General features: G+C 55.3%; 1 protein-coding gene across 1 annotated transcript; it reads right to left on the bottom strand.

The window, feature by feature from the left end:
- Positions 1-2,244: 2,244 nt before the first annotated feature.
- WNT4 (Wnt family member 4) lies at positions 2,245-14,383 on the bottom strand. Its single transcript, XM_017886574.1, is given in 6 exon segments — positions 2,245-5,059; positions 5,062-5,231; positions 5,342-5,406; positions 6,076-6,218; positions 6,310-6,441; positions 14,154-14,383. Coding segments are annotated over 6 exon segments (888 nt in total). The 5' UTR covers positions 14,302-14,383; the 3' UTR covers positions 2,245-4,829.
- Positions 14,384-25,832: the final 11,449 nt, after the last annotated feature.

Below are 25,832 nucleotides of genomic sequence, written 5' to 3'. Positions count from 1 at the left end.
GCAGCATCTTCTCTCTTCTTATCTCTTTCTCCCTGTCTTCCTCACGTCTGTCCTCCCTCTCTGCCTTTTCCTCACTCTGTGTCTAGCCTTTCTTAGTCTCCCACAGTTGTCTAGTTCCTAGACTTCCCTTCTGTCCTGTTTTCCTGTGTTCTCTGGCCTTTGCTTGGCCTCTGCTGCTCCCCAGACTTCCCATGGACTGGTTGTTCTCAGGAAGAGGCTGAGAAGGAGGTCTGCTTTGTCACTGCGTTTTCATAGCTCTCCCAGAGAACTTCAGGCCCAAACTCTGAGGGCAGCTACAAGGATGGAGCCTGGACACAGGCTCTCTGCAAGCGGACCCAGCCTGGGAGCCTAAAAGCCTTCCTTCCGTCCCCACAGACAGAGCACTTGGGGCCCACTACACCCTTTCCTGCAGCTCTGGCACTCCTGTCTGCACTTCCGACTTGGCTCTGCTCTCTGGCCTTGCCCTGCTTTTCCCAGACATTGGGATCCCAGTCAGCCCTTCCAGCTGGTGCGTAGGGACAGCTTTGCCATAACCTTGTTGGCTACTGCCTGGGTATCCTGGCCCCTGGGATTCTCTGCTCTCCTACCTGGGGTTTTCTACTTTGGGTAGAGATCTACCTGCTTCTGAGCTCTGGGTAGGGCCAAAGTCTTGGGGCACCTGCCTCAGCCCCCAACCTGTTCCATGTGAATTAGAGGGATTGAGCCACTCCTTGTTTCATCCCCCTCTTGCTCCCTTCATCTTACAGTGACCTTAACTGCCATGACCTTCACTGCCTCCTGGGTTCCTGAAAAGGGAATAGTAATATTTCCAGTGAGAGTTGTCTGGGAGGGTAGACACAAGGAGAGGGAGAATTAGAGAAGGTGCTGAGGGAGCTCAGGGCAGCAACTGAGGCGAGGGCATTTGGGCAAAGGAGCCAGCAGCTTTCTAGAAGAGTTGTTGAACTTGACAGATGTTCTTGTATTTAACACCCCCAACAAATAGATTCTATTATTATCTAGCCCCATTGAAGTGTGTGTGTAAGCGGGTGGGACAGGCCCATTTTACAGACGAAGAAGTGAGTCTGGGAGAGGATGACGAATTGTCCGAGGTTTTATCTAGTGAAGAAATGGCAACGCTGGGATCCAAACCAGGTCTATCTGATTGCAAAGCCTGGGACCTTTGCATAGTCCAGAAAATGATCCACCATGGTCACCTTGACTTCTTGATTTCGTTTTGTTTTGAGACAGGATCCAGCCCTGTCGCCTAGACTGGAGTGCAGTGACGCAGTCTCAGCTCACTGCAACTTCTGTCCCCCAGACTCAAGTGATCCCCACTCCTCAGCCTCCTGAGTAGCTGAAACTACAGGTGTGTGCCACCGTGCTACGTTAATTTTTGAATTTTTTTGTAGAGGTGGAGTGTCACCATGTTGCTAACCTTGACTTATTTGCTCTTCTCGTACACTCTATCCCCTCTCTCTGCGATTTTGAGGATGAGGTGTCCTTTTTGGTCCACCTGTACTCTAGACCGTGTCCCAGTACCTCCGTTTGTCTATTATGCCCCTGCCCCTATTCCTTACAATTCGTAAGCACCCTGCTGTCCTGAAAGCACTTTCCTTTAGCTCTTTACCCCGCTAAGCTTTTGGAATGTTGAGCACACAGCAGCCTCCCCACTCCCCGGCTGCTGTGAATTTGCTGCGGCGGGGGTCGGGGACAGGCCGCGGCCTGCTTTGATGAGAATAAGGACTTCACTCAGTTAGAATGCAGGTTCCTGAGAAGCCACCCTGGATCTCCCCATCAGCAACGAGTTCCCTTGGCTGTGGCTTTAGACTTGAGTTACCTGAAGTTTTCCACCCAGTTTCCTTATTCTAACTGGGTTCTAATTCTGGAGTTTACCTGTAAGCCATAGTCCTTGGATTCCCATGTCTCAGGATAGAAGCTAAGTCCTTTTCCCTCGTCCCCTACCTCCCGTGTCAGTACCCAGTTTACCAGGCCCTCTACTCAACCAGGCCCTCATCCATACTCTTGAAAGATCTGACTAGGCCAAGGTTTAAGTAGCTGGTTGTGACCCAGTGAAACACACATGAAGAAGCCTTTGTGAACAGTGAAGTTTCAGAAAGCATGCAGGTGGGTTCTTGTGGCCCACAAACCACCTATTAAGAAGGCAAAATGGCCCCTATATGTAGAATTTGCTACTATTTATCTGCTATTCCCATGACCTTCTCCAAGTCTCTTCTCCCTATTCTGTAAAAAAAGTCACTGTCACAATTGCAAGATAAAGAAATAATTGTTTTATCGTGCATCAGACTATGTCATGGGGACGTCACAATGGCAGAGAGCCTAGTATAAAAATTGGAGGATGGGGTGGGGCAGCAGAGTGGGTTAGCAGCATCCAGAGCTGGGGTTTATCCAGCCCTAGGCCTCAGGGCATCACCTTTGCCTTGGGATGAGAGGAGAGTGGTTTGGGCAGGATGTGGACCTTCTGGCCAATTTCCAGGCCACAGTGAGGCCAAGAGGGGGTGGGCTATGTAAGGGCTGTGCCAGTTCCCCCTGGGACAGTTTGGAGCTGGGCATGTCCAAAGAAGCTCCTTTTCCTGTGGCTGTGGATTTCTTTGACCTCTGCAGCACTGGCGGTGGTCGGCCTGGGTAGTGGTTCCTAGAATCTGGTCTGATTAACCTAGGTCGCAACCTTCAGAACCCCAGGAAGATCAGCTTTAGGAACTCCCTGGCAGGTGAAAAGGGCAGTTCCCATCATACCAGCATCCAACCTGGACCCCCTGTTCTCTAGATGGGGAGAGTGGCTCAGCTCTTGTCTCTGGGAGGGGAGGGGTCCTCACTGTTCCCTCTCACTGGGTCTGGCCTCTGCTAGTGAGGGATAGTATTTTTCCTGGGCTTAGTGGACAGCTGAACAGCTAGCCAGAGGAGCAGTGGACCTAGCTGGGCAGCTGTGGCGACAGTTGGCTCAGCTTTCATCCACATCAGAGCTGGCCTGCTCCAAGATTATCCCCACGTTTGAATGTGGTTCCAGCACCTCACTTGGTTTTGGCTTCCTCCTTGTGTGGACACTGAGCAGAGATCTTGGCTGGGGGCCAAGGGTGTTGACCCTCTTTTCATGAGGGAGCCAACACTAGGAGGCACAAACCATAATGCCTGGAGATGAGTTTCTGCAGGCTGGAGCCCATATTCCAAATCTCGGATGTTGAATTCAGCCACTGAACACAGGAGTCAGGAGCTTGGAGTCTGGGAACCCCAAATGGGGGATCACAGAGCATAAGATCTCAGACCTGAAACTTAGAGCCCCAGTGTGGGGCAGTCTGGAAACTGGGCTGACAGCAACTTCCTCTGGTGATTGGAAGCCCATCTGAGAAGCAGTTGGGTCAGGGGCAAGGTCTTGCTCCATGCATGTCCTGCTCACAAGCCTGGGCGGGGCTCCTGATGGTTTGGCGGTTGCACAGGGTCAGGCCCAGGTTGCTGGTGCTGTCTCTTGGGAAATCTTGCAGTACCCATGGTACCTGGGACCCCAGGGACCCAGATATGCTGGGGATGGGTGCGCCACACTGCTGAGACCTCACTGTCAACCTTCCAGCTGTTCACGTCTTTCCTCAGAGCCTGTTCTGCCCTCAGGAACCATGTGGACTCCAGCTCAGCCTGTGATCTTTGACTCCTGCTGCTTCCCTGCCCCTTTTCCTCCAGCCAGAACTCCCTGCCCCAGGCTCAGACCCAAGACGACCTGCAGTTTCTCTGCCTTAGGGTACAAGAACCAAGGAGGAGGCTTGGCTGGAGTCTGGCCCTGCCTGTCCATCAAGCTTGCTGTGAGGTCTGGTGAGCATTGCCCTCTCTGCTGTCAGATGGACATTAGCATTCCTGTTTTGTCTGCTTCCCAGGACTGCTGAGGCCATCAAGTGAGATGGTCCGTACAGGGCCTAAAACACGTAGTATTTGCTCAATAAATTTTGTTGAGTAAGATAATGACAGAGGACTTTATTGCACAGCCCTTTCCTCCCTCTCTCTTGCATGTGTGCGTGTGTGTAGTTTCCTTTTTCAGTTTCATGGAGGAACAGCACTGTGAAAGGTGACTCAGGGGCATGACTGCAAAAGCACAGCCAGGATCTCTGGTCCAGGATGGCAGCCTATATGCCTGCTTAGGTGGGTCTGGGGAGTGGTTAAGTTTCCTCCTCCCAGGGGGCAGGCTGGGCTCTAGGGTGGGACTTCAGCCTTCTCTTGCTCTCACCTCCCTCCTCTTGCCTGGAAGGACCCACAGAGATTGAACCTCTAGCTGTCCATGTGACGGCTGAAATGAACCTCCTGCCCTTGACCTGGTATCTGCTTGTTCCCTTTCTCAGGGCATTTGAGAGACATGGCTTCTAGGCTCAAGCTGCCAGGAGTCCATGTGTATGTGTGCTGGAGAGTTGAGAGTTCTTTTTTCCAGAGGGTGTGACTTCCATCAAGACAGTACCTATTTTCCCTGCCATGAGGCCCCCTCTTCCCCGATGACACGGTCAGTAGCCATGTGGTGGTAATACTCCTTGTTACTCCACCTTAAGTCTGCAAGTAGAAAAATGGACACAGATAACAACTGAGTGGTCAGTGGCAGCCACATATGGGCAGCCAGAGGCACGAGCAAGGTCCCTTTGGTCAGTGGCAGCCACAAAGGCCCAGGCTTTGGGGAGGCCCTGGTTGGTACCCTTGGGGTTGCCTGCCTGGTTTCGGCAATAAATAACATGAGGACCCAAAAACCAAACCAAAACAAAAAATACAACCAGTATCTCTTGGGGTAGGTGGTGGGAGACTGTTTAAATTATCGGCCTTCCCTGGGCCACTAGGTGGTTGCTGGCGCAGGGCTAGGCAGGCGGTCATCGGCACGTGTGCAACTCCACGAGCCGCTGGCACTGCCGGCACTTGACGAAGCAGCACCAGTGGAATTTGCAGCTGCAGCGTTCAGCCAGCTCCACCTGTGCCGTGTGGAAGCCGCGGCCACAGCACAGCAGCTCACAGCCGTCGATGGCCTTGGACGTCTTGTTGCATGTGCGGCCCCTTGTGCCCAGCAACGCCGCTGCGCTGTCCTGCTTGCAGAAGTCAGGGCGGGCTCCAAGTACACCAGGTTCGCCGACCAAATCTGGATGTTGGAATGGAATGCTGATGCTATGGTCTGTACTTGTCCGTCCACGCGTACCGAGCCTAGATGGAGAGCGGCCTAGGCGGAAGGAACGGCGATGGCGTTCCAACCTCGTGCAGGGCGACGACATCCCAACATTCTCACTTCAAGTGCGAGCTGGACCAACCTGGCGCTTGTTTAGATTAGTTTGCATTACTAATAAGGGCCGGCACGGTCTCTCGCAGCAATGTCTGATTCCGTATCCTTTACTCACAAGGCGAGCCTGACCACCCCCCGTGGCACTTGCATTCCACCCGCATGTGTGTCAGGATGGCCTGTGGGAGAGGGTAGGGGAGAGGGGCCATCAGGAGATGGCAAGGGGAGGCGGGGAGGGGCGCTGGAGGCTGACAGCGGAGTGTTGGTGCCCTGGGGCCGACGCTGCAGTCAGATTTGCCTTTGCCGATGTGCCTCCTCTTAGGAATTACGCGGTACTGGGCTGCTAAGCAGTGCTGTGACAGGTGAACGAGGTACTGTCCCTGCACTTGGGGCACTGGGAGTTGATGAAAGAGAAGCACTAAGGGGGGTGTCCTATCAACAGTGAGTGACAGGTGCTGGGTAGGGAGAACACTGCTGCATTTAACCTCTGTAGGAACCTTGGGGAGTAGGCATCCAGAAGGCAGGTGGCGTTATAGGCACACGGTCTTCATGGTGATGGGGAGAAAGGTTCACATCCTAGCTCTGCTGCTCTTTTGGGGAGTCAATGTGTATGAGAGACAGGGATGGACACATGCATGTGTGTGTGGGGCCATATGTATGGAGGGGGCCACTTACCCTGTTCTGTAACACCTGCCCGCCTGTCTGCACCCCCACCTGGCCTGTCCTGAACCCCGCTGGCCTACAGAAGGTGCCAGGTGCTGGTGAGAGCCTGCACAAATGTTTTCTGAGTCGCCATGTGGGTGGGAGAGTATGTGGGGCCCTGCCCGCTTTTGGTAGCACCATACTACCTTCCTGCCGGCCTCATTGTTGTGGAGGTTCATGAGGGCTCTGCTGGACGAGGCCCCCTTGCTTCTCTCCCGCACATCCACAAACGACTGTGAGAAGGCCACACCGTAGGCGATGTTGTCAGAGCATCCTGACCACTGGAAGCCTGGGGTGTGGTGGGCACAGAGAGGGCTGTGGTGAGTGAGGGCCAAGGTCATGCCCCCTGCCCTCCCACTCCGACCACCTCCTGCACCTACCCTGTGGGCTGACCCCGTGCACCGTCCGGTCACAGCCACACTTCTCCAGCTCCCCACTGCTGCACGCCCGTGTCACTGCAAAGGCCACACCTGCCGAAGAGATGGCGTACACGAAGGCCGCCTCCCGAGTCCCTGTGGGAGGCAGACGGAGGGCAGGGCTGGGTCCCAGGGCTCCTCCCTGCACCCTCCTTTGTAGAGGGGGAGGGGCATATGGGGCCTCCTGCTTGCTGGAGGCCAGAAGGGAGCAAGACAGGCAGAAATCAGGAAGGTGCTTGTTCTTATCACACCAGTAGCTGAATCTGCTTCCTTTACCAGAGCATGGCTTAGGGCTCTTCACATGTGCAGATCCTGTCATCCTCACAACCACCCCAGAAGGCAAGGACTGTTACCATCTCCATTTAAACAGAGACTTGGGGGCTTTTCCGAGGTCACTGAGCCAGCAGACAGTCTGGCTTCAGAGCCTGTGTTCCCAGCTCCTGTGGGAAACTGTTCTCACTCGCTCCCCAGAAGGTTCGTGAAGGTTTATGGAAGACCAGACAGGCTGGGAGAGGTGAACTGGTTTGCCAAGGCTGCAGGTAGGAAGAAGGCCTGGACTATAAACTCAGGTCTGGTTTCCTTTTCTGGCCTGTTCCCCAGCTGGCCCCACTGGAGTCACCCTACCTTATGATCTTGCCCCTTCCTCTGAGACTGGGCCTGTTTCTGAAAATGTCTTTCTTCCTTAGAGTAAACCGTAATAACAACAGCTTCTACGTAACCCCTAACCCCTATTGTGGCTAATGAGGAGATACCTATTATGCATAAGCCCTCCACCACTGGGGGCTTCATTGCCCCCCATTTTATAGATGGAGAAATGGAGGATCAGCCGGGGAAGGGATTTGGTCCCAGTCACCCAGCCAGAGAGCCACGGAACCAAGACTCAAGCACACGTCTGACCGCCTCTGCCCCATGACTTCTCAGTGATTCTATTTTGGTGCCGGCCCTCAGCCCTCGTCCCCTTTCTGAATGGATGTTTTTATCCTCCTAAGAACTGTGCCTCGGGGGTAGCTGTTGTGGACTCTCTTTCTGGAGGTGGGGGAAGTGTGTGAGCTGGAGTATGCATGGCCGGCTGGGTGTGTGACCAGACAGCAGACCATGCTCCCCTCCTGGGCCCTGTGAGGAGGGCCTCTGTATGCTGTGACTGTCCTTCTGTCTCTTGTCGGAGTGTCTGTGTCCGCAGGAGTGGAGGGGGCAGGCTTTGGCCCCATGGTTGGCAATTACCTCTGTGACACCCAGGCCTATGCTCTCGGCTGCCCCAGGGAGCAGTCACCGTGGTCAGATGGAAACAATCACCTTCTCTGTGCCCGTGTCTGTGGACAGAGGCTGTAGAGGCCGAGCACCGGGGTGGGAGGCAGCTCAGTTCCCGACCACTCAGGACGCCCTGTTCTTAGTTCGGCCCTTGAGCTGGCGATAGTGCCCACCACCCACTCTCCACTGCCCACTCTCCACCCTGGCTTGGCCATTTTGGGCCAGCATTGGGGGGCTTGGCTGGAGCAATGGAGCCTCGACAGCCTGAGACAGAGTCTTCTCCAAGTTAATCGAGGTTAATAGCAGGATCATGTTGGTTGGTTTTATGCTGTGGCCGCCCAAAGAGAGACGACTTCAGTTTCTGGTATTTCTGGTATTTCCAGGCCTGAACCAGCACAAATCTTTGCCCCAAAGACCAAGGGGGAAGGGAAGTCAAAGCAGGAGACGGGGCTGGCTGATGAGACTGGCGGGTCGCCTCAGCCTGGCCTCGCATGGTCCTTCCTCCTCTGCTGGTCTTGGCTCCCAGGCCACCCCGCCCCAACCCCAGCCTCAGGCTGATCTCCCCTGTGTACTGGGGGTCCCTGGGGTGCAGGGCCCCCAGGGAGGTTGCTCAGAGAGACCTCTGCCTCATTCCCCAAACCAACATTCATCCACCAAGACTCCAGGTTCCTTTTGCCCTGGCTTTGGGAACAAGAACAATGGAGTTTTCTCATCTCAGGACTGGGCCTGAAGGAAGAGATTCTGGAAGGAAGATTAACGACCTAAAGCTTAGAGACAGTTTACCATGTGCTGGGCTCTGTCTAAGCACTTCACATATGTTATATACTTGTCCCAACAACCCTATGAAGTAGATACTTTTCATCCTTCTTTGACAGATGGAGAAACTGAGGCACTGAGTGGTAAAGCAACTTGTCCAACAATACCCAGCCAGGAAGTGGTGGAGTTAGAATTTGAACCCAGGCAGCCAGACTCCAGAGCTTTCAAACTTGACATTATTCTGCCTCACAGAGGCCCTGAGCCCCGGGGAATACACATGCAGTTGATTCCACCTCCCACATATGGAGCCAAGAAGGGCTTCCTTAGGTCCACGCCAAACTTCACATGCTGTAGGACAAGCCCATTTCCCTCTATGGGTTCTTTACTGGGGGACGGTGAGCAACTGGCCTCTGGGCTCAGCATAGGAGGCCCCAGAAAGCCTCGAAGATGTAGGCAAGCATCTGTGCCCCTAAAGCTGATGGCAGCTCCTCTAGCCTTCTCTACCTGGTTCTGGCTTCCAGCCCTTGGACTCCAGGGTGGTGGCCCTTCCCAGTTCCTCACCTCTGTCCAGGTGCCCAGGCTGGAGCCCTGCTCACTTGAGGAGGACCTGGCAGAGCACTCTCCCCAGGGGCCACTCAGACATAGAGAAAGAACTGTGGTCCACCTGGGTGGGTAGCAGCAGAGCTTCCCTAGCAAGGTGGCAGATCCTCTCCCTGGCCAGGGACTTTCCGAGGGAGGAAGGCAATCCTTGCCTTGTCCTTTCCTGGGCCAGGGGCCAGGGTAAGGCAGAACTCTATGGTGACTTCTTCCGTTTTCATACAGTCATTTGCCCCTTCCCACACCCAGCTCATTTCTTCCTGCTGTTTCTTCTTCCCAGAGCACCCCTGGCCCCTGATGTCATAGGTCTAAATACTGCATGTCCTCTGGGTCCAGCCTCAATGCCACCTTTCCCAAGGTGCTAAGGCTGCCTGGGGCTGGGAATTCAGTTAACCTGTAAATCCACTAACAGCCACTCTTTCTGAGGGCCTGCTATGTGCTGTCTAAGGCTCACGACAGCCTTAGCAATGAGCTCTCTACAGCTCTGCTCTATAGAAGAAAAGGTGAGAGGCTTGGTGTCTTGCCCTGGGTCCCTCAGGCAGTAAATGGCCAAGTGGGGATTGGAACCAAGGCTTGTCAGACTCAAGGCCTGTGCCCTTCAGAGCATATCACTTGTGAAGTCTTTCCCAGATACGGGAGAAGGAAGTAGTTAGGAGTGTTTGGAGAACTGGCTAAGGCTGAGTTGGACTGGCAATGAAGCCATAGGCTTGCTGATCCCCTGGGTGCTAGGGCAGGTATCTTGGTAGAGGTGAGGCCCAGCTGGAGTCCTGGGGAGGTGGGGCAGGATAGGCACTGTCTCCCAGGATAACCTTATCCCCCATTCTCCAACCTCTATCCCTGCCCTGTCTGCCTTTCCAGATTCCTTTACTCTCTTGGATGTGCAAAAACCCACCTTTTCTTGAAACCAGCTCCAGGAAGCCCCTTTAGATTTAAGAGACAATACAGGATCAGGGAAAGAGCAAAGGTTTCAGAGCCAAAGTCGTATTGCATTCTCACTAGCAGTGTGACCTTTCTTTCCGAGCCTTCCTGAGTTGAGTGTTCTCAACTCTAACACAGGGATAATAATGCCACCCCGGCAGGCCAGACCTTGCATCTCTCTGCCTCCCTGCCCCATGCGGTCAGAATCAGGATGTCCCAAGCTTTATCTTCTAATTGTCTTGTGTGTGTCTGGCCACTGCAGCCTCAAGGCTTTCCCAGTGTGGGAGTGTCTCGGGGGTACCTCCTCCCCAGATCTTCTTACAGCATCAAAAGGCTGGGTCACAGAGGTAACCCAGGAGAAAAAGAAGTTCTCCCCATCATTGGGTCCAGTGTGATGCCAATATTGAGGACAAAGGTGAGAGCACAGGTTCTAGTGAGGGACACCCAAGACCACAGAGCATTTACTCCTTAGGTCCAGGTGGTGCCACAGTCAGGAAGGTGTCCTAGATGGTTTAGACACGGGGAATGGACAGACAGGCCTGGGTTTGGACCCTCACTTTGCTGTATGGCCAGGGCACCACATGGCCTCCCAGCCACAGCAGTCAGACCCTGAAGGGGCCTTAGAATTCATCAAGTCCCTCATCTCAGGATAGGGACTTGCTCAAGGTCGCAGAACGAGACATGGTAGAGGCAGAGGAGGCCCAGTGCTGTCTACAAATGGAGGACAGCAGGAGAAGGGGAGTTTTTACTGCCTTACCTGCCTCTCCCACCCTGCCCAGGCACACCTTTGCCTGGCGCTATGGCCTCCATCCCACCCTCACACCCGTTGGTTCATTCGATATTTATTGGTTTATTTGATATTTATCAGTTCAGTATTTAACAATTCATTCAATATTTATCAGTTACTTATTATGTGCAGGTCCTGCTCATTTAATATTTTAATATTTGTTGGTTACCTATTATGTGCAAGTCCTGTTCTAGGGCTTGGGATTAAGTAGTGACTAAAACACAGAGGCCATCCCTCATCTAGCCCTGAATACCTGCTCAGCCAAGAACCACCAATCCCCTCCCTTCCAGCTATGCTAGATACATTACCAAATTTTTGGTAGATGTTCAGCCTAGAACACACAGTTTTGCCCCAAATTACACACCTCCCTCATTATTCATGATTATTTCACTGTCCATCTTGCCTCCAGGCCAGGAGCAGGGGAGGCTGTGAGACCTGGGGCAGTGCTGGCAGTGGGAGAGCTCCCCACCCCTGACCCATGTAGGGGTCAGTTAGCCCTTCCTAGGCATCATCTCTCTGATCCTCACGGGAATCCTAGGAGGCTGGTCCTGGGGTGGTTAAGGAGGACACTGGGATTTAGAGAGGGCACAGACCTTGCCCAGAATCTCCCAGCTAAGAGTTGGCAGGCCCAGGGCTGGGGGTGTTACCGCCCTCTGCTTGCCAAGTCTCCTTTCTCACCTGTGATGTGGGAGAACAGCACTATAAACTCAGAGTGTCACGAGGATGACCTGATGCAATAGCACACCACAGGCCCTCAACAAATGGGGGCTCCTTCTCTCCTCTCAGACCCCGGGGTGGGTCTGGTCTGGCCTGCTAGCTTTGTCTTCCACGTCTGACGCCATGACCCAGCCAGGTGGCTCATGTATGCAGGCTCTGGCCATGCCCCCAGTCCTGAGAGCTGGGCATGTGAGTGAGGCCCGCTTTCATAGACTGCTGTAGATGACAGCAGCTGGTGACGGGAGGCGTGTCTGCACTAAGTGCTTCCCATGCATGAGGCCACTGTATCTTCGTGACAGCCTCATGAGGTGGGCCTGCGTGTGGCCTTGTTGCCAGGCAAGGACACAGATGCTCAGGGGAGCGCAGGCCCTTGTCCCAGGCCATCCTCGGCCTCACCCTTCCTCTATCTGCCAATCCCTGGACCTTCTGAGAGCAGTGCTTTGCTCTCGGACCTCAGGAGGGACAAGCCCCTTTTCCTCTTAGTCATTGGAGACAAGTTAAGAAGTTTCCAAGAGGAATTTTACTAGGGAAGAAAACCACAAATGCAAAAAGGAGGAGTCTGATGAGTGGGCAGAGCTCAGCCTCCTTCTCCAAGTGCGACTGGTACCTGCCGGGTGTGACCGGCCTAGTCTCGGCACCTTGACATGTCCCTCTCCAAAGGGGGTTAGACATTTGACTCTACCACTCAGACTTTAGTCCAGAGCAGGCACCACCCAGGCCTAGTAGGAATCTCAGCATCCCTCAGAACTTGCTGAGCCAGTGCTGGGTGCCCCCTTGGTTCCTCCCCCAAAGGTAAGGAGGGCTTCTCATAGGGTCCCGAGTACCCACGATGACTTCAGGCCAGCATTGGCCCAGGCTACCCCCTTCCTTGCCCCTTTGATTCCTTGCCCCCGACCTGCTTTCTGTCATTAGATGACATCCACTAACTGTCTCCTCCATGCCAGGCTTTGCTATGTGCCAAGAAACAGGTCAATGAGCCATGACCCTTGCCTTCGAAAGGTCCCAATCCTAGTGATGGTGGAGTGGAGTCGGGTGAGGAGATAAGCATTTCAGTCTAAAAGGTGTGCTAGAAGCAGCGTGAACACAAATGGTGCAGATAAAAATGTGTGTGTATATATAGAAATAGAGAATAACAAAGCAAATGGGTGAAAATGTAAGCTGTTGGAGAATCAAGTGAAGAGGATATAGGAGTTCCTTGTCCTACTTTTGCAACTCTTCTGTAAGTTTGAAATTATGATTCAAAAAAAAATCCCACAGGAAGAACAAAGAGCTTTGGAGCCCAGAGGGAAGAACTGAGAAGGTGTCATGGAGGAGGGAACTGCTGAGCCCTCAAGAAGGGGGCTTGGGTGTTTGGGGTAGAGGATGTTGCATGTGCAAAGGGAGGAGTGGGAGAGGGTGACAGCCTGCCATATGAAACGCTGCCAGTCTATCCACCAATCTGTCCAAGACACACCTACTCTGTCCAAGGGCTTCCCAGGCTCATGAGCTGCTGTTTGAGGCTGGTTCTGGGGCCCCATCGACCAGGCAGCCCTGCCTGCCTGGAGGCAGCACTGTCATCCTGGGAGATCCTCCACTGCCAGGCTGCTCACTGGGTCTCTGTTGCTTTTCCAGAGCAGTGATGTTCGGCAATGCCAAGCGAGATCATGCCTTTTTGGCCCCTGCCAGCTCTTAGGAGAACGGCTTCCAAATTTCTATCACAGTTGGTTTCCAGCAACATCCAAATGGTTTGCCACAAGCCCAGCAGCCCCGGCCGTCCAGGACCACAGGTGCCAGGAGAAGGGTTGGCCCAGGCAACCCCTTCTTGCTGCCTAAGCAAGTCAAAGGGCCCTGTCGATGGTTAGTGACTCGGAAGCGTCAGTTTCATGCTCAGGAAGTAGAAAAAGGGGCCCATAGTTCAGAGTACTTCCTCGAGGGCAGGAGCTTGGCTGGCGACCTCCGGAGGAGACTTCCAGTTCCATAGACTGTTCTCTATGCCCTGGCCCCCCTGTCTTTGGCTTAATGCCATCTCACATTTCTGGTCTCAGCTGAGGGCCAGTCTCCTCGGAAAAGCCTTCCCTGAGCATCCCAGCCCCAGCCAGGGGTGGTGTCCACCCTGTGCTCCCACAGTCTCCCCTGGCCCCTTGATCACAGCGTTTCCTCGTTGAGGGTAAGACCACAGACCTGGAAGCGAGACTGCCTGGGGTTGAGTCCTGTTTCTAGTTTCTAGTTCTGTGACCTTGGGCAAGTTACTTAATCTCCATGTGCCTCTGTTTCTGCACATCCCTGTATCTCAGGGCTGGCCGTGCTGGAGGTGCACAATAGGGTTGGTCAGGTGTACCAAGGAATGGGATGGGCCCAGGTACTGGAAGCCAAGTGCTGGGGTGGGAAGAGCAGTGGGCCAGGGATCCAGAGCCTCGGGTCTGAGCCTTGACTGCTTCTCTCCCTCTGAGGAACCTTGGGCAAGTCAGTGCTGTTCCCTTCCCGAGCCTCAGTTTCCTCCTTCATTACCTGCTTACACTTCCAGGAGGCCATCACTGGAAACACGGCGTGCTTCTCAGTGCTGCCCCAGCACAGAGCTGCCATCTCTTCCGATGGGCCCCATCCCACATACGCCTCCCACCTGGATCATCCTGCTGTCCTGGGCCCCCAACGCTCTGCATCCTTTATGCCCTCACTTGGGCCCTGTGTTGGTTTTACTTCAGAAATGACCTGGAATAGCCCCATTGCTCACGAGCATCTCATTTCCTGCTGGGCCCACGCCCTGGCGCCGCAGGCTCCCCTGCAGCCTTGCACGCCCTTCCCTCACCTTGCGTCACCACCTTGCCGAAGACGGGCAGGGAGTCGAGTGTGGAGCAGTTCCAGCGTCGGTTCCGGAACTGGTACTGGCACTCCTCAATGGCCAGTTGGGCACCGCGACGCACCGAGTCCATGACTTCCAGGTTCCTCTTGCACATCTGCACCTGCCTCTGGATCAGGCCCTTGAGTTTCTCGCACGTCTCCTCCTCTGAGATGCTTCCCACTGACGACAGCTTGGCCAGGTACCTGGGGAGAGGGTGGCATGTGATGCAGCGCCCACCTCCTCATCTGTCCTGGCCCAGGACCAGGCCTGCGCTCCAGCCTGGGTCTCTGGGAACTGACTCGTCCCAGTGACTGGGCCTGGCTGCTGACTTCTCTCTTGATCCAGTTACAGGCCCTCTTGCCCAGCTCTAGGGGCACCAAGGAAGTGGAAATGCTGTCTTCCACAAAAGGCCTCTATCTCAAGTTAGGCAAAGCAGGCAGCAGCAGTGGGAGGGAAGCTGATCGAGCCCCTCTGGGATCCCTCCCTGCCCCGGCGGCCCCCGTGCCACTGTCTGTGCCAGGACGTCAGCCCAGACCTGGCTATGGGATCCCACTATTCCTTGCCGAGATGCCCTCTAGCTAGGAGGCTGGAGCCGCTGTCTGCCCAGGGTCTTTCTTTTCCTGCTCTAGGCAGGAACCCCAGTGATCCTTGGCCCACCTTCTAGCCACAAGACCAAGTTCCTCACTGCCAGCCACATCCTAGGACCACCAGATGGAGACCAGTGTCATTGTTGCCACCCTTTGGAGGTGGGACAATGAGGGCAGTGACGGGCTAGAGGTCTGGGGATGGTCAGGATATGGGTGGTGGTGGCGAGAGTGGGCTGTATGGACGGTTCAAAAGCCAAGTGCAGCATGCTCTCTCCTCTGCCCCTTGAGTTTCTATGGAGATGGAGCAATGATGGCTGCTCCTCAGAGGCTTATTGCGAGGATCGTGATCTCAATGAGAGGAGTTCTGTGAAGGTGCTCCGGGACCAGGCCCATGCGGGAGGGGGGCCTGTGAATGTTTCCATTTCAGTGGAGGACGAGAGAGAGCACCACAGTTATAGGTCACCGACCAGGTGCCGTGCACCATGGCTGCACTTTGCCCTGTTGCATCCTCACCCCAAATCTATGAGGTGACCATGATTATGCCCATTTTATGGATTCTAAAATGAAGGCTAAGAGGGTGACAGGCCCAAGATAACACAGATAGCAAGTGCCAGAGTTCAACTTCCAATCCCTTCACACCTATAGGTCTTTCTCCTGCCTGTCCTCCTTCGTGGCATTGAAGGGGCCTGGGAAGCCCTAACTCATCTAAGGACAGACACTCTGTGATCTGGGTCAGGAGGCGAAGAGACCTGAAGCAAGACATAAAAGTGCTCACTGGGATTGGAGCAGAGCTGGGGAAGGGCCCTGTGAGGGAGAAGCTGAACCGCTCTTGAGGGAAGGGAAATGCGCATTAACTGAGCGCTTATTAAGTGTCAGGTCTTGTTCAGAGAGGTGGAGCGACTGGCTCAAGGTCACCCAGCTCTAAGGGCAGACCTGAATTAGAGCTTGGGTCTGGACACCCCAGAGGCTTGTGCTCTAACCATTGCCCCTCAGCCTGCCCTACCCTTCCCCTGAGTGTCTCTGGCCAGGGCCAAGTGCACATAGTAGGTGGACAAGAGGCAGCCTCTGGAGAGGAGAGCTGAGTGGCAACTCTGGAAGACCCCCTTTCCCATCTGGTGAGTGGGAGATGCGTCTGATCACCTCCCAGGGCAGGGCTGCCTTCCAGGTTCTTGGAGGAGCAACAGAATGCAGAGAATCACACCTAAGCAATGTTCCCCAACAGGGGATCTGGCCCAGACCCCTCGTTATACAGGTGGACACACTGAGGCCCCAGAGATGGAGAGGGGGGCCTTCCCATGCCAGAAGGAGGCTCCGGGCCTGGCTCTACCTTCAGCCTCAGCCACACAGATTGGAGTTTCCTGCTGCCCCAGACTCTGCAGCGAGCCAGGCCTCCTGCAGGGGTTTGCCCAGCACACTGAGTATCCCAAGGGTTGGGGATTTTCTGGAGGTGACAGTGAAGAAGCTGTTGCATCTTATAAAGGAAGCTGTGCAAATTTCTTGTTTGAAGAAGGATAAAGGGAAGGTCACTGCTCTCTGGGCCTCAGTTTCCTCATCTGTAATAAGAGAAGGGGCCACTGGTTCTGTCTGAGTGGTGGAGCTGCTGCCTGGAGCAAGAGGGATCTGTGTGTGAGAGATGGCCTGACACTGGCCTGAGGCAATGAGGCAGGAAGTCACCATTCGTTTGTTGAATGAGGGAATGAATGAATGGTGACCAAATAGAAAAGCAAACAGAAAGTCCTATTTATGGGAATTCTTTGTGAAGAAGAGCTAACTTCTATGGAACTTGGGACTGGGCTAAGTACTTTGCTTTATTGCATTTAATCCTCTCAGCCAACCAACTTCCACTTGAAAGAAGAGGAAACTGAGGCACAGACATTTTAAGTAATTTACCTCATGTGCAGGGCCACACAGCCAGTGAGGTTGAGCAGGACTTGAACCTGGCGTTTGCCTGGCTTCACAGCCTTGGGCAGAGACAATATTCTCTGTGTGGCTCAAAGACTAGAATTGACACTGTGGCCACAAGCTTCTGGGAGCTGGGTTTGTTCAACCCAAAGATGCTAACCAGGGTGCAGTTGGGGGGCTGTCTCCCTATCCCTGGAGGTTTGCAGGCAGCAGCTAAATTTTATTTGTCAAGTATGTGAGTTGGACCAAGTGACGGTTCTTGAATCTGGCTGTGCATCAGAAACATGTGCAGGGTTTGTTGAAAGTGGAGGTGCCTGAGTTCCAGTCCCAGCGGGGTTTGGTGGGCATCTGAGGTTAATTTAATGTGCCTTAGATACAACTGGGAGGCCAGGTAGGCGCTGGCCCCGAGAGCAGTCTGCGTAAGTATGGGTGATGTTTCCTTCTCAGCCATAGGGAGCTCTGACTCAGGGATGCCACTGTCCTCCTCACTGTGGCACTGATCCCCAGGATGTTTCCTTTTCCCGTGGCTGTGGAGCCTGAGCCTGGCTTTCCTTATCTGTAAATGGAGATAATGGTTCTCACCCAGAGGGCTGCCAAGAGGAATGCCCGTGATTTGCTATGTGATGCACCTGGCTGTCAGCTGGGTACATCCTAGATGCCAGGTAATTGTGGGGACAAGTACACAGCACGGGGCAAGTGCGAAGTAGGTGGTATCAGGCCAAGGACGGCCAGCCTCTCCTCCCCACCCCCCCGCATTCCTGGTCTCCCAGGGGCCTCCCCGCCCCTTCTTCCTATCTACTAGGTGGTTCCCAGGGGATGCACAGACTGGTGGTGCCCTGACAAGGCCCAGGCAGGAGCTCGGAGCCCCTTGGAGGGAAGACAAGGGCAGGAAGGGGGCTGAGATGCAGCAGAGGCTGTATTTGGAAGGGGAAGGGCCCACCTGGCTCCTCAGCCCTGCCTGGGTGCTCTTCCGCCTCTGCCCAGTCAAGGGGTCGCCTGTGGAGCTAGTCCCACCTGTTGCTCTTGGCCTGCAGGGGGCGCCAAGAGCCTGGCTACTGGCGGTGGGCCAGGTCCACGTTCAGGAGGCCACAGGTGTCTCTAGGTGGGGGGACAAGGAATTGAGCCTGACGTTGGATCCTTTCCTGCTCAGACCCAGGCTTGGCCTCTTGGCAAAGGGTGGGGGCCCTGTTTGCTCTGTCATGTGGGGGCACAGAGCTGGCCCATCCCCAAGTCAGCCTCTGCTCCTGCAGCGTGCAACCAAGGAGGCTGCGTCTGGCTGTGCTGGGCCCTGGCCTCTGGTCAAGGGAGGCACCCAAGGGCACGGGTTCTCTGGGCGGAGTGGCGGAGGGGGGCAGCCTCTGACCCACCATGACCTTGGGCAAGTCCCTGCCATACTTGGAGCCTGTCTCCTCATGGGTACAGTAAACCGGTGGGTCCATATGGCCTTTCCCACTGTCAGAGTAGGTGGGCCTCCTTCTACTGGCAGGGTGGGGAGTGGCTGGGCCTCAGGGGCCTACTGGCCCCATGCCAGGCTGATAGATGTGTCTCTGCCATTGAATAAGTAGTGAGATGGACCAGGGGAGCCACCTGCATCCCCTCACCCAGGCTCAGAAGGCAGCAAGGGCTGAATGACAGTCGCAGGGGCTTAGGGTGAGCTGCTGGGCTGCCGTGGCCGTGAGTCACTGGGCCAGCTTCCAGGAAGGAGCTGAGCAACCTCTTCCGTTGGCACCAGTGCCCACCCCCAGCCCCTGCCTTCATCTGGCACAGCAGCTGTCCCCTTCCATACACACGAGGCCCAGCCCCACCCCCATCCCTGTTCCCCCAGACCACAGGGTCTCGCCCGGGGACGGCTGGGTGCCAGGGCTGGAAATGGAACCGGGCACCGGCTCTAGAGAGTGAGAACCCCAGGCATTACAGGCTCTCATCCACAATGTTTCTGCTTGCCCGTTTCAGTATCTAGCTAGCATCTGGCCCCATTTTACAGATGAGCAAACTGAGGCTACAGAGACAAAGCAACTTGCTCAAAGTCCCACAGCTAGAGCAGCGAGCTGCAGTGCAAACCCAGCCCTAACTCTCAACTCTGTTTCCTCTGTACCTGGCTGTGGATATGCCCCATTTACCTGCTGAGAGGGCTAATACTGCCCTTGGTGCCTCATACAGAGCACAGTGCATAGAATGTGTTTAATAAATGCCTGCAGCAGGGATGTAGGGCTCTGTCCTAACGGGGTTCCCTCTGCTTGCCTCCTGGCAGAGTGCTCAGGATGGGGAAGATAAGGATGAGGGAGGAATGTGGGGGCTACTGTGGTCTTTTGATTTGCTGAGGGCCTGGAGACCCATTAGGGTGAGGCCTGATTAGTCCTGGACACCTCAGGAATCCCCTTCCAGCGCCCTAGGGTGGCTCAACCTCAGAGACACGTGTGCCATCTGCTGACCCTGGAGTTGGACCAGGCTCAAACATGGAGTGCACCAGCCCTTTCTAGGGGTGACAGAGAGCCAGGGCATGATGGGTGGGCTGGGCCAGGCTGTGCAGTGCATTGGCCATCCCTGAGACTTCTCCTGTCCTGGCTGCATTACCCCAATTTAGGTTCCTTCCTGCCACCATGGAGTACAGGCTTAGCAATTTGCCACCTGCTGCCCTGGCCACCCAGGACTCTAGCCATGGCCATGCCGTTGATCAGGTTACCCCGCCAGCCCAGGCCGCCCCTGCTGCTGCTACCAGCCAGCTCATGCCCTGATCTTCTACAACGGGGGCTGCAGGTCCTGCAGGCTCCTCCCAGGAGGCCCTCCCTGAGCCCGGCCCGTGCCTACAGCCTGCAAGGCTGGAGGGCCCTTGCCCTGCCAGGGAGATCAGATCCTCTCAGCCACCTGCTGTTTTCATTAGAAACTAAAATTAGCTGGGCTTGTCCCAAGCTTTTCCAGGTTTGCTTGCTTTTTTAAAAAAATATACAAATTCCTAGAGGAAAATCTGCACCTCTGCGACTCCTCCCGGCTCTTACGCTGTGAGTCAAGAGGAGAGGGGACGGGAAATAGCTGGAGCGTTTGAGAGGCCAAGCAGACCAGTGTCGTGGGTCCCGGCCCTGCGGGTGTCCAGGTGGGGGCTGGGACGCCGGCGCAGGCCTCTCTGCCCCCTCCCTTTGGCCTCCCTGCCTGCCTGGGCCACATTTAGAGCCTCCTCAGGAGCGGTCGTGCCTGTGATACCAGGGAGGAAGGAGACCAAGGGGGTGGGAGGGGGAGCCAGAAGAAAACGGAGTGGCTGCTGAACAGAGCCGCCTTGGGGGATGTGGGCCAGTGGGGACAAAAGTGACCACAGTCCCCATCCAGGACTGTGTTCTTAGGGGGATGGTGCCTGGTTTCCCAAGATCCTAACCATACCCCCCACTCACTTTTACATCTTTGATTGTTTCTATAACCACAATCTTGATATCCTGCTGTCCTCCCCCTGACAGTGCCTTAGCCTTGGAGACCCTTGTCCTTTGGCATGGCAGGCAGTGCAGTAAGGACATGGACCAGGAACTCCTGGGTCCAAATCTCATCTTTGTGTTGCTTGAAGCAAGTTAGTGAACACCTCTGAGCCTCAGTGTGTTCATCTGTAAAGTGGGAAGACTGGGATTCCTGCAGGCAGGAGGCCTAAATGAATGAAATGTGTGTGCAGGAGATACTCGTCCCTGCTGCAACATTGTTCTAGCAGCATCATCAAGATGCTCACTGCCATCAGTGCCGCCACCACCCCTCCCACAACCTCTTGCAGTTCCTCTGGTCGCCCCTCTGCTGCACCCCAGACCAGACCCGTGCTGGCTTCCGCTCATTTGTGTGTTTTCTTTGCTTGACTCTCTTGGCCCTCTTAGGCCTGGGTTCCTGGTCTTTTTTTCAGCTGATCATGCCTGAGAGGTGGGACACGCTCCCCCAGGGTACAGCGGATGACCTCAGCAGCCATCTCAATGGCAGGCTTTTGACAGAGTCTCCAGACGAAGTCTGCAGAGTTTGAGAATGTGTTTCCTGGCGACCATCAGTCAGACCCTGTGAGGCTGGGGAGTGTGAGAGATGGGTGGAGGGGATGGTGCTGCTAGGACATCAAGAGCTGGGACACTGGGGTGAGGGCAGGGACAGTGGTGTGCAGGACAAGCTCAGGAGTGTCAAGGGGACTTGGAAACCATTTGTGGACATAACAGAGTAGATGCATGGGACCTTCATTTATGTTCTGCAATCAATAGTCACATGCCTCAGTATGTCCTTAGTGCAACAGCGCAGGGCTGGCTACGCAGGTGTCTTCCCCTCTGTTTTGCAGATGAGGAAACTGAAGCTCAGAGAAGCATATGTTTGAGGCCATGCGGCCTGCAGTGGAAGGTCAGGATTTGTAAACAGGTCACTCTGGCTCCTAAGCCAAAGATGACTCAGGGTATTGAGGCATGAAGTTCGGCAGTCAACAGACAGTGGTGACCTGAGGGAGGAGGCCTGATTCTTCCCTTGATGGGTCTTTCTAAGCCTTATGTCTTTTCTGAACTACAGTGAGGTGTCTGGGCTGTGTTCAGGAGTAAGGGGTGTGGGGACAGATGTCTGGGTGGTTATGGGGCTACCTGGACAGTGTGGAGGCCTGTGGTCTCCGTAGCTGTTGGGGCCACAGAAGAGCTGCTGCCACTGGTCCAAAACCCCTGGAGGGGCAGGCTTTGGGGACACTCATGGTGGTTTGCAGGGCAGTGGGTGCTGCCTTCACCCCTCAGCCTTAGCATGGTCCTAGGTCTGTCAAGGCCCAGGCCAAGTCCTCTTGGCCTCAGGTGCATTTCCTCAGGTGGAGAGAGAGAACGGCCTCCCCTGGAACCCAGGCCTCCACTGCCAGTGCACACCACTCTGCACCTTCGGGCCCTTTCCCTCTTTCCTGTCTCCTGGGACCCCTTGCTCTCATCTCCTATCCTTGGAAGCCTCAGTGCCCTCATTTTCTGACTCTTGGTTTCCCAATTCTCATTACTTCCAGTATCCTGGCACCCCAGCCCCCTGCATTTCACTCCTGAGGGCTCTGTGTCCCCCACTTCCTGTTTGAGGGATCTATGTCCCCCACTTCCTGTTTGGGATTCCCCCTCCCCATTTCCCATCTCACTGTATGTGTTCCCAGGGAGCTGGTGGCTGCCTCAGGGCCACAAAGTAGACTGTTGGACCTGAGCCTGGATGGCCCCAGAGCTCTGCCAGGTGAGAACTTGCCTTCTCTCCCTGAGGCAGGTGTGTTGTTGGGGGGAGTGGGTGTCAAATTTAAGGCTGACCTCACCTTGTCCCCCGACTTGCCAGCAGAGAGCTCTTCCTTTGCTAGACCCACCCAACCTGTGTCCCCATAACCTCTCATGTCCTGTGGCCACTGACCCATTGAACTGTCCTCCCTGCTGGGCTGAGGGAACCTGGGGGTGGGGGAAAGAGGAGACCAGGTGAAACCCCAGCCGAACTGTCCAGAGCCAGTGCTGGCCTCCTGGAGTGAGGCTCCCGGTTTCTAGTGAGTTCCTCAGCCTTGGGGGATACCTTCCAAAGGTCCAGTCCTGGGAAAGCCTGTGGCTGAACCCCCACTTCTGCCCCTACCAGGGTGGGGCTCATCCCCCCAGCAGATAATAACTGGCTAGGGGTATGGGGCTGCAGGGCAGCTGCCAGCGGCTGCGGGGACAGCTCTGGGAGACCTGGGATGGAGACCTGGTTCTACCACCGCCATGCTGTATGGCCCTAAGTGCCCAGCACAGGGCCTGATGTGGGGACATGTTTGCATGGGGGCATCCCAGGCCCTCCCTGGCAGGAAGGCTCCCCAAAGGGGTTGAGCTGAGAATCCCCAAGAACCTCCTCAGTCTCATGCCTCAAAGCTTGGGTTGCCGGAACAGCTGGGCACCTGACTCAGGAGGGGCCACTCTGCTGTCTCCAACCCTTGGGGAAGGGTCTTTGGGGCCCGATCCTGGGATTTCAGGGCTTGTGTGTGAACAGATTGAGAAATAGGGTCTGAAGGGACCATTCAGAGTCATCGCAGGCAAGGGCCCTCAGGCCCATCAGCATTCCGGCTGTTCCAATGGGCCTCCCCGAAGATACATATGAGCTGTCCGAGGCTCCTCTCCCCTGGAGGACGCATCCCTTCCTCCTCCCACCTCCCTCCCGCTCTCTCCTCAGACCAGGTCCCCTCCTCTGCGGGGTCTGACTTGGCAGGGAACTTACAGAACACAGTTTGGTTTCAGTTTGCCAGGACATGGGGGAGGGGGAGCTGGTGGGGTCACGGCAGGGAGCGAGCCGTCCCGAGTTTGGCTGAATCACAGAAGATGCAGTTCAGGACTCAGAGATAAAACCTGGCAACTCCTGTGGAAATCTGGAGAGCGACCCTGGGGTCGCAGCTCTGCCTGCAGCTGCGCCTGCTCCATGCAGTGGAGGGGTGACTGGAGGGCCCACGGCAGGCAGCTGTCACCCCACCCATGGCTCCCTGGCCAATCTGCACCCCACAGGCTCAGCCCAAGCCCCTCTTCCCAGAGGCAGCAACAAGAGGAGGAGGCTTGGTGCAAATGCTCAGCTTTCCGAGTGTACCCACAGGGCCTGAGTTGAGCAAGTTTCAACAGGTTTGGGGAGCACTGTCTTGTCAGATGCTTGCTGCGTTGCTCAATTGCTAATCCAGGGTTGAGGGAAGAAAGTCAAACCATAGCAGACAGCTGGGTTGTGACTGCTGCCTGAGCCACCCCCTCGGGCAGAGCCTGGTCTTGGGGCGCTGTAGTGCTGGGGGAGAAACACTCAGCCTGGCTCTCAGGGTCTGTTCCAGCCCAGGAGTGAGGGGCAGAGCAGCAGATCTGGGGGGCAACAGTCACACTTCCTGCTACCCACCTCTGTGCCTTTTAGTATCACCTGAGCCTCAGGGCAGTGGAGCAGAGCCTTCCTCCTACTGCAGGCCTTTGAAGAGGGGCTACCATTGGACAACAGCTGAGAACCCTCTGAACAAGCCCGCCTTTCATTCATCCATCAAAGATCGGCTGAGCACCTAGTACCCGGCAGGCACGTGCCAGGCACTGTGAGATATTCAGAGGTGTTTATGCCACAGCCGCGGCCTCCAGATGTTTATAACCTTGTAGAAGCAGTAAAGAAACCACACAATTAGACTAGAGTTATATATAATATGAAACGGTTCTATAGGCAGGGGATGAAAGCTGTAAAATCTGGACATGGGAGAGCAGTTCCAGTCCTGCTTCTGATTTGCAGAATGACCTTGGGAAAGTCATTGCACGTCTGGGCCTCTGAAGCAGGGCTGAGAGTAATTTACACTCCTCTCCTCTGAAAGTGGTTGTGGTGAGGCATGGAGGGGAGGGTGTGTGGTTCAAACAGGGTAATGGTTGTGAAAGGTCTTTGTAAACCACCGATTCTTGGGGGAATGATTTTGCTCCCCCAGAGGACATTTGGCAAAGTCTGCAGACATTTTATGTTGTCACCTGGGGGGATGCTACTGGCTATCTAGACGGTAAAGGTCAGGGATGCTGCTAAACATCCCACAATGCACAGAAAAGACCCACACAGAAGACGTGTCCAGTCCCAAATATCAGTGATATGGAGGTTGAGAAATCCTGGTGTGAACTGTAAAGTACTGGGAGGGTGTTTGTGATTGTAATTCACTGCCCAGAGCCATGGAGGAGCTCTAAGGAGACGGGTTTTTGACTATTTAAGGGGAGAGAGGGATCTTTAAAAGCTGGGAATCAGGGGGACACTTCCTGGAGGAGGTGGGCCACATCTTTACCTGCTTGGCTGGCACTGCACATCTGGGCTGGCTCTGCCCCATCCCTGCCCCAGGGAGTTGTGCCCAGAGCGTTGGGCTTCACTCCACCAAAGGCCAAGGGAGATATAAACTGCCCCCCCCGGCCCCTGGGCAAGCAGGCTCAGGGGAGGTTGGCCCGAAGTTGCACACCAGTAGGGACTCAAAGCCAGTGGAAAGCATGATGCGTCCTTCACTACCCCCAGCGCACTGAAAGGTGCTCCCAGCAGCAATTCCTCTGCCCAACATGATTGGCTTGTGAGCCAGGCTAGGTCTTCCTGACTCTGGGAGGCTCCTGCGGGGGCCCTTGTTGAGCAAGGGGGTTGCAGCCCAAGATCCTACCTGTGTTAAATCAGTGGATCTGGGTGGGACAGACTGGGATAAACAGGGCTCGGGAGCAGCAACCTGAAGGCCTGTTTTCTTCACCACCCTTATCAATAGGGACACGGCCCTGTAGCTCCCTGACAGCAGCCCTTGCTTCCGGCAGCTGCAGCTGCCATGGCTGCCATTTCCATCAGCGTGCCTGGCCCCTTGCCAGTTCGCCACATGCATGGGTTCACTCTTTCTTACCAACCACCATTGTGCACCATTTGCATCAGTGGGCTCCATTTTACAGATGAGAAACTCGAGGCTCAAAGAGGTTAAGTAACCTGTCCAAGGTCACTCAGCTGGGCAGGGCAGAGCTCAGTTGGATCTCAAAGACCCACTTTTTGGCCATGCCGCTGGCCTGCCTCTGAGTGCAGCATGGGCTCCCTCCCCTCACCCGTGGGATTCTGCTAGAGGCCCACTACCCTCCTCTGAAAAATCCACAATCCTCAGACCTTAGCTTATTTATTCTCTAACCCTCCCCAGCACTTCCATCTGGGGTTCAGAACGATCTGCTGAGGACTGTGGCCCCAAGGGAGGAAGGGGCTACCCAGTATGTGGCCCAGAGCTGGGACTGGAACCCAGGTGTCCTGACTCCCGGTACAGCCTCAGTGCAGGGAAGAGGGGACATTCAGAAACATTTCTGAGCTCAGGTCTGTGGCAGGGCAGCCTCCTTAAGGGCAGAGTCCCAGCCTTCCCCCAGGGACTCTTCATCCATCCGGCCCTCCCTCAGTGGTGGGAGCCATCACAAGCTGTCAGCCGGCTCCTTCGAGTGCCAGACAAGAGAGTCTAATCAACAGCTCCCAGCTTCTCTGGGCCTGCCCAGGCCTCAGGCTGCCCTTCCAGCTCCAGGCTCCATCCTGCCCAACAGCTGCACGCGGCAGGACACCTGGCCTCCCCACCAGGCCACCTGCCCTTCCGAGACAACAGATAGCCCCGGCTCTCGCCACTGGCCAGCAGACCCACTCTGGACTGAAGCCTGACTCCAGGGTATTGGGAGGCGAGTGGAGCCTAGACCTTGCTCCTCGGCAGGTGCTGTCAGCTATCCTT

The sequence above is a fragment of the Rhinopithecus bieti genome, unplaced genomic scaffold (assembly GCF_001698545.2).
Source record: "Rhinopithecus bieti isolate Rb0 unplaced genomic scaffold, ASM169854v2 scaffold_14826, whole genome shotgun sequence".
Classification (NCBI taxonomy): Eukaryota; Metazoa; Chordata; class Mammalia; order Primates; family Cercopithecidae; genus Rhinopithecus; species Rhinopithecus bieti.
The sequence above is the reverse complement of the archived record's forward strand: the minus strand, read 5'-3'. Positions and strand labels throughout refer to the sequence as shown.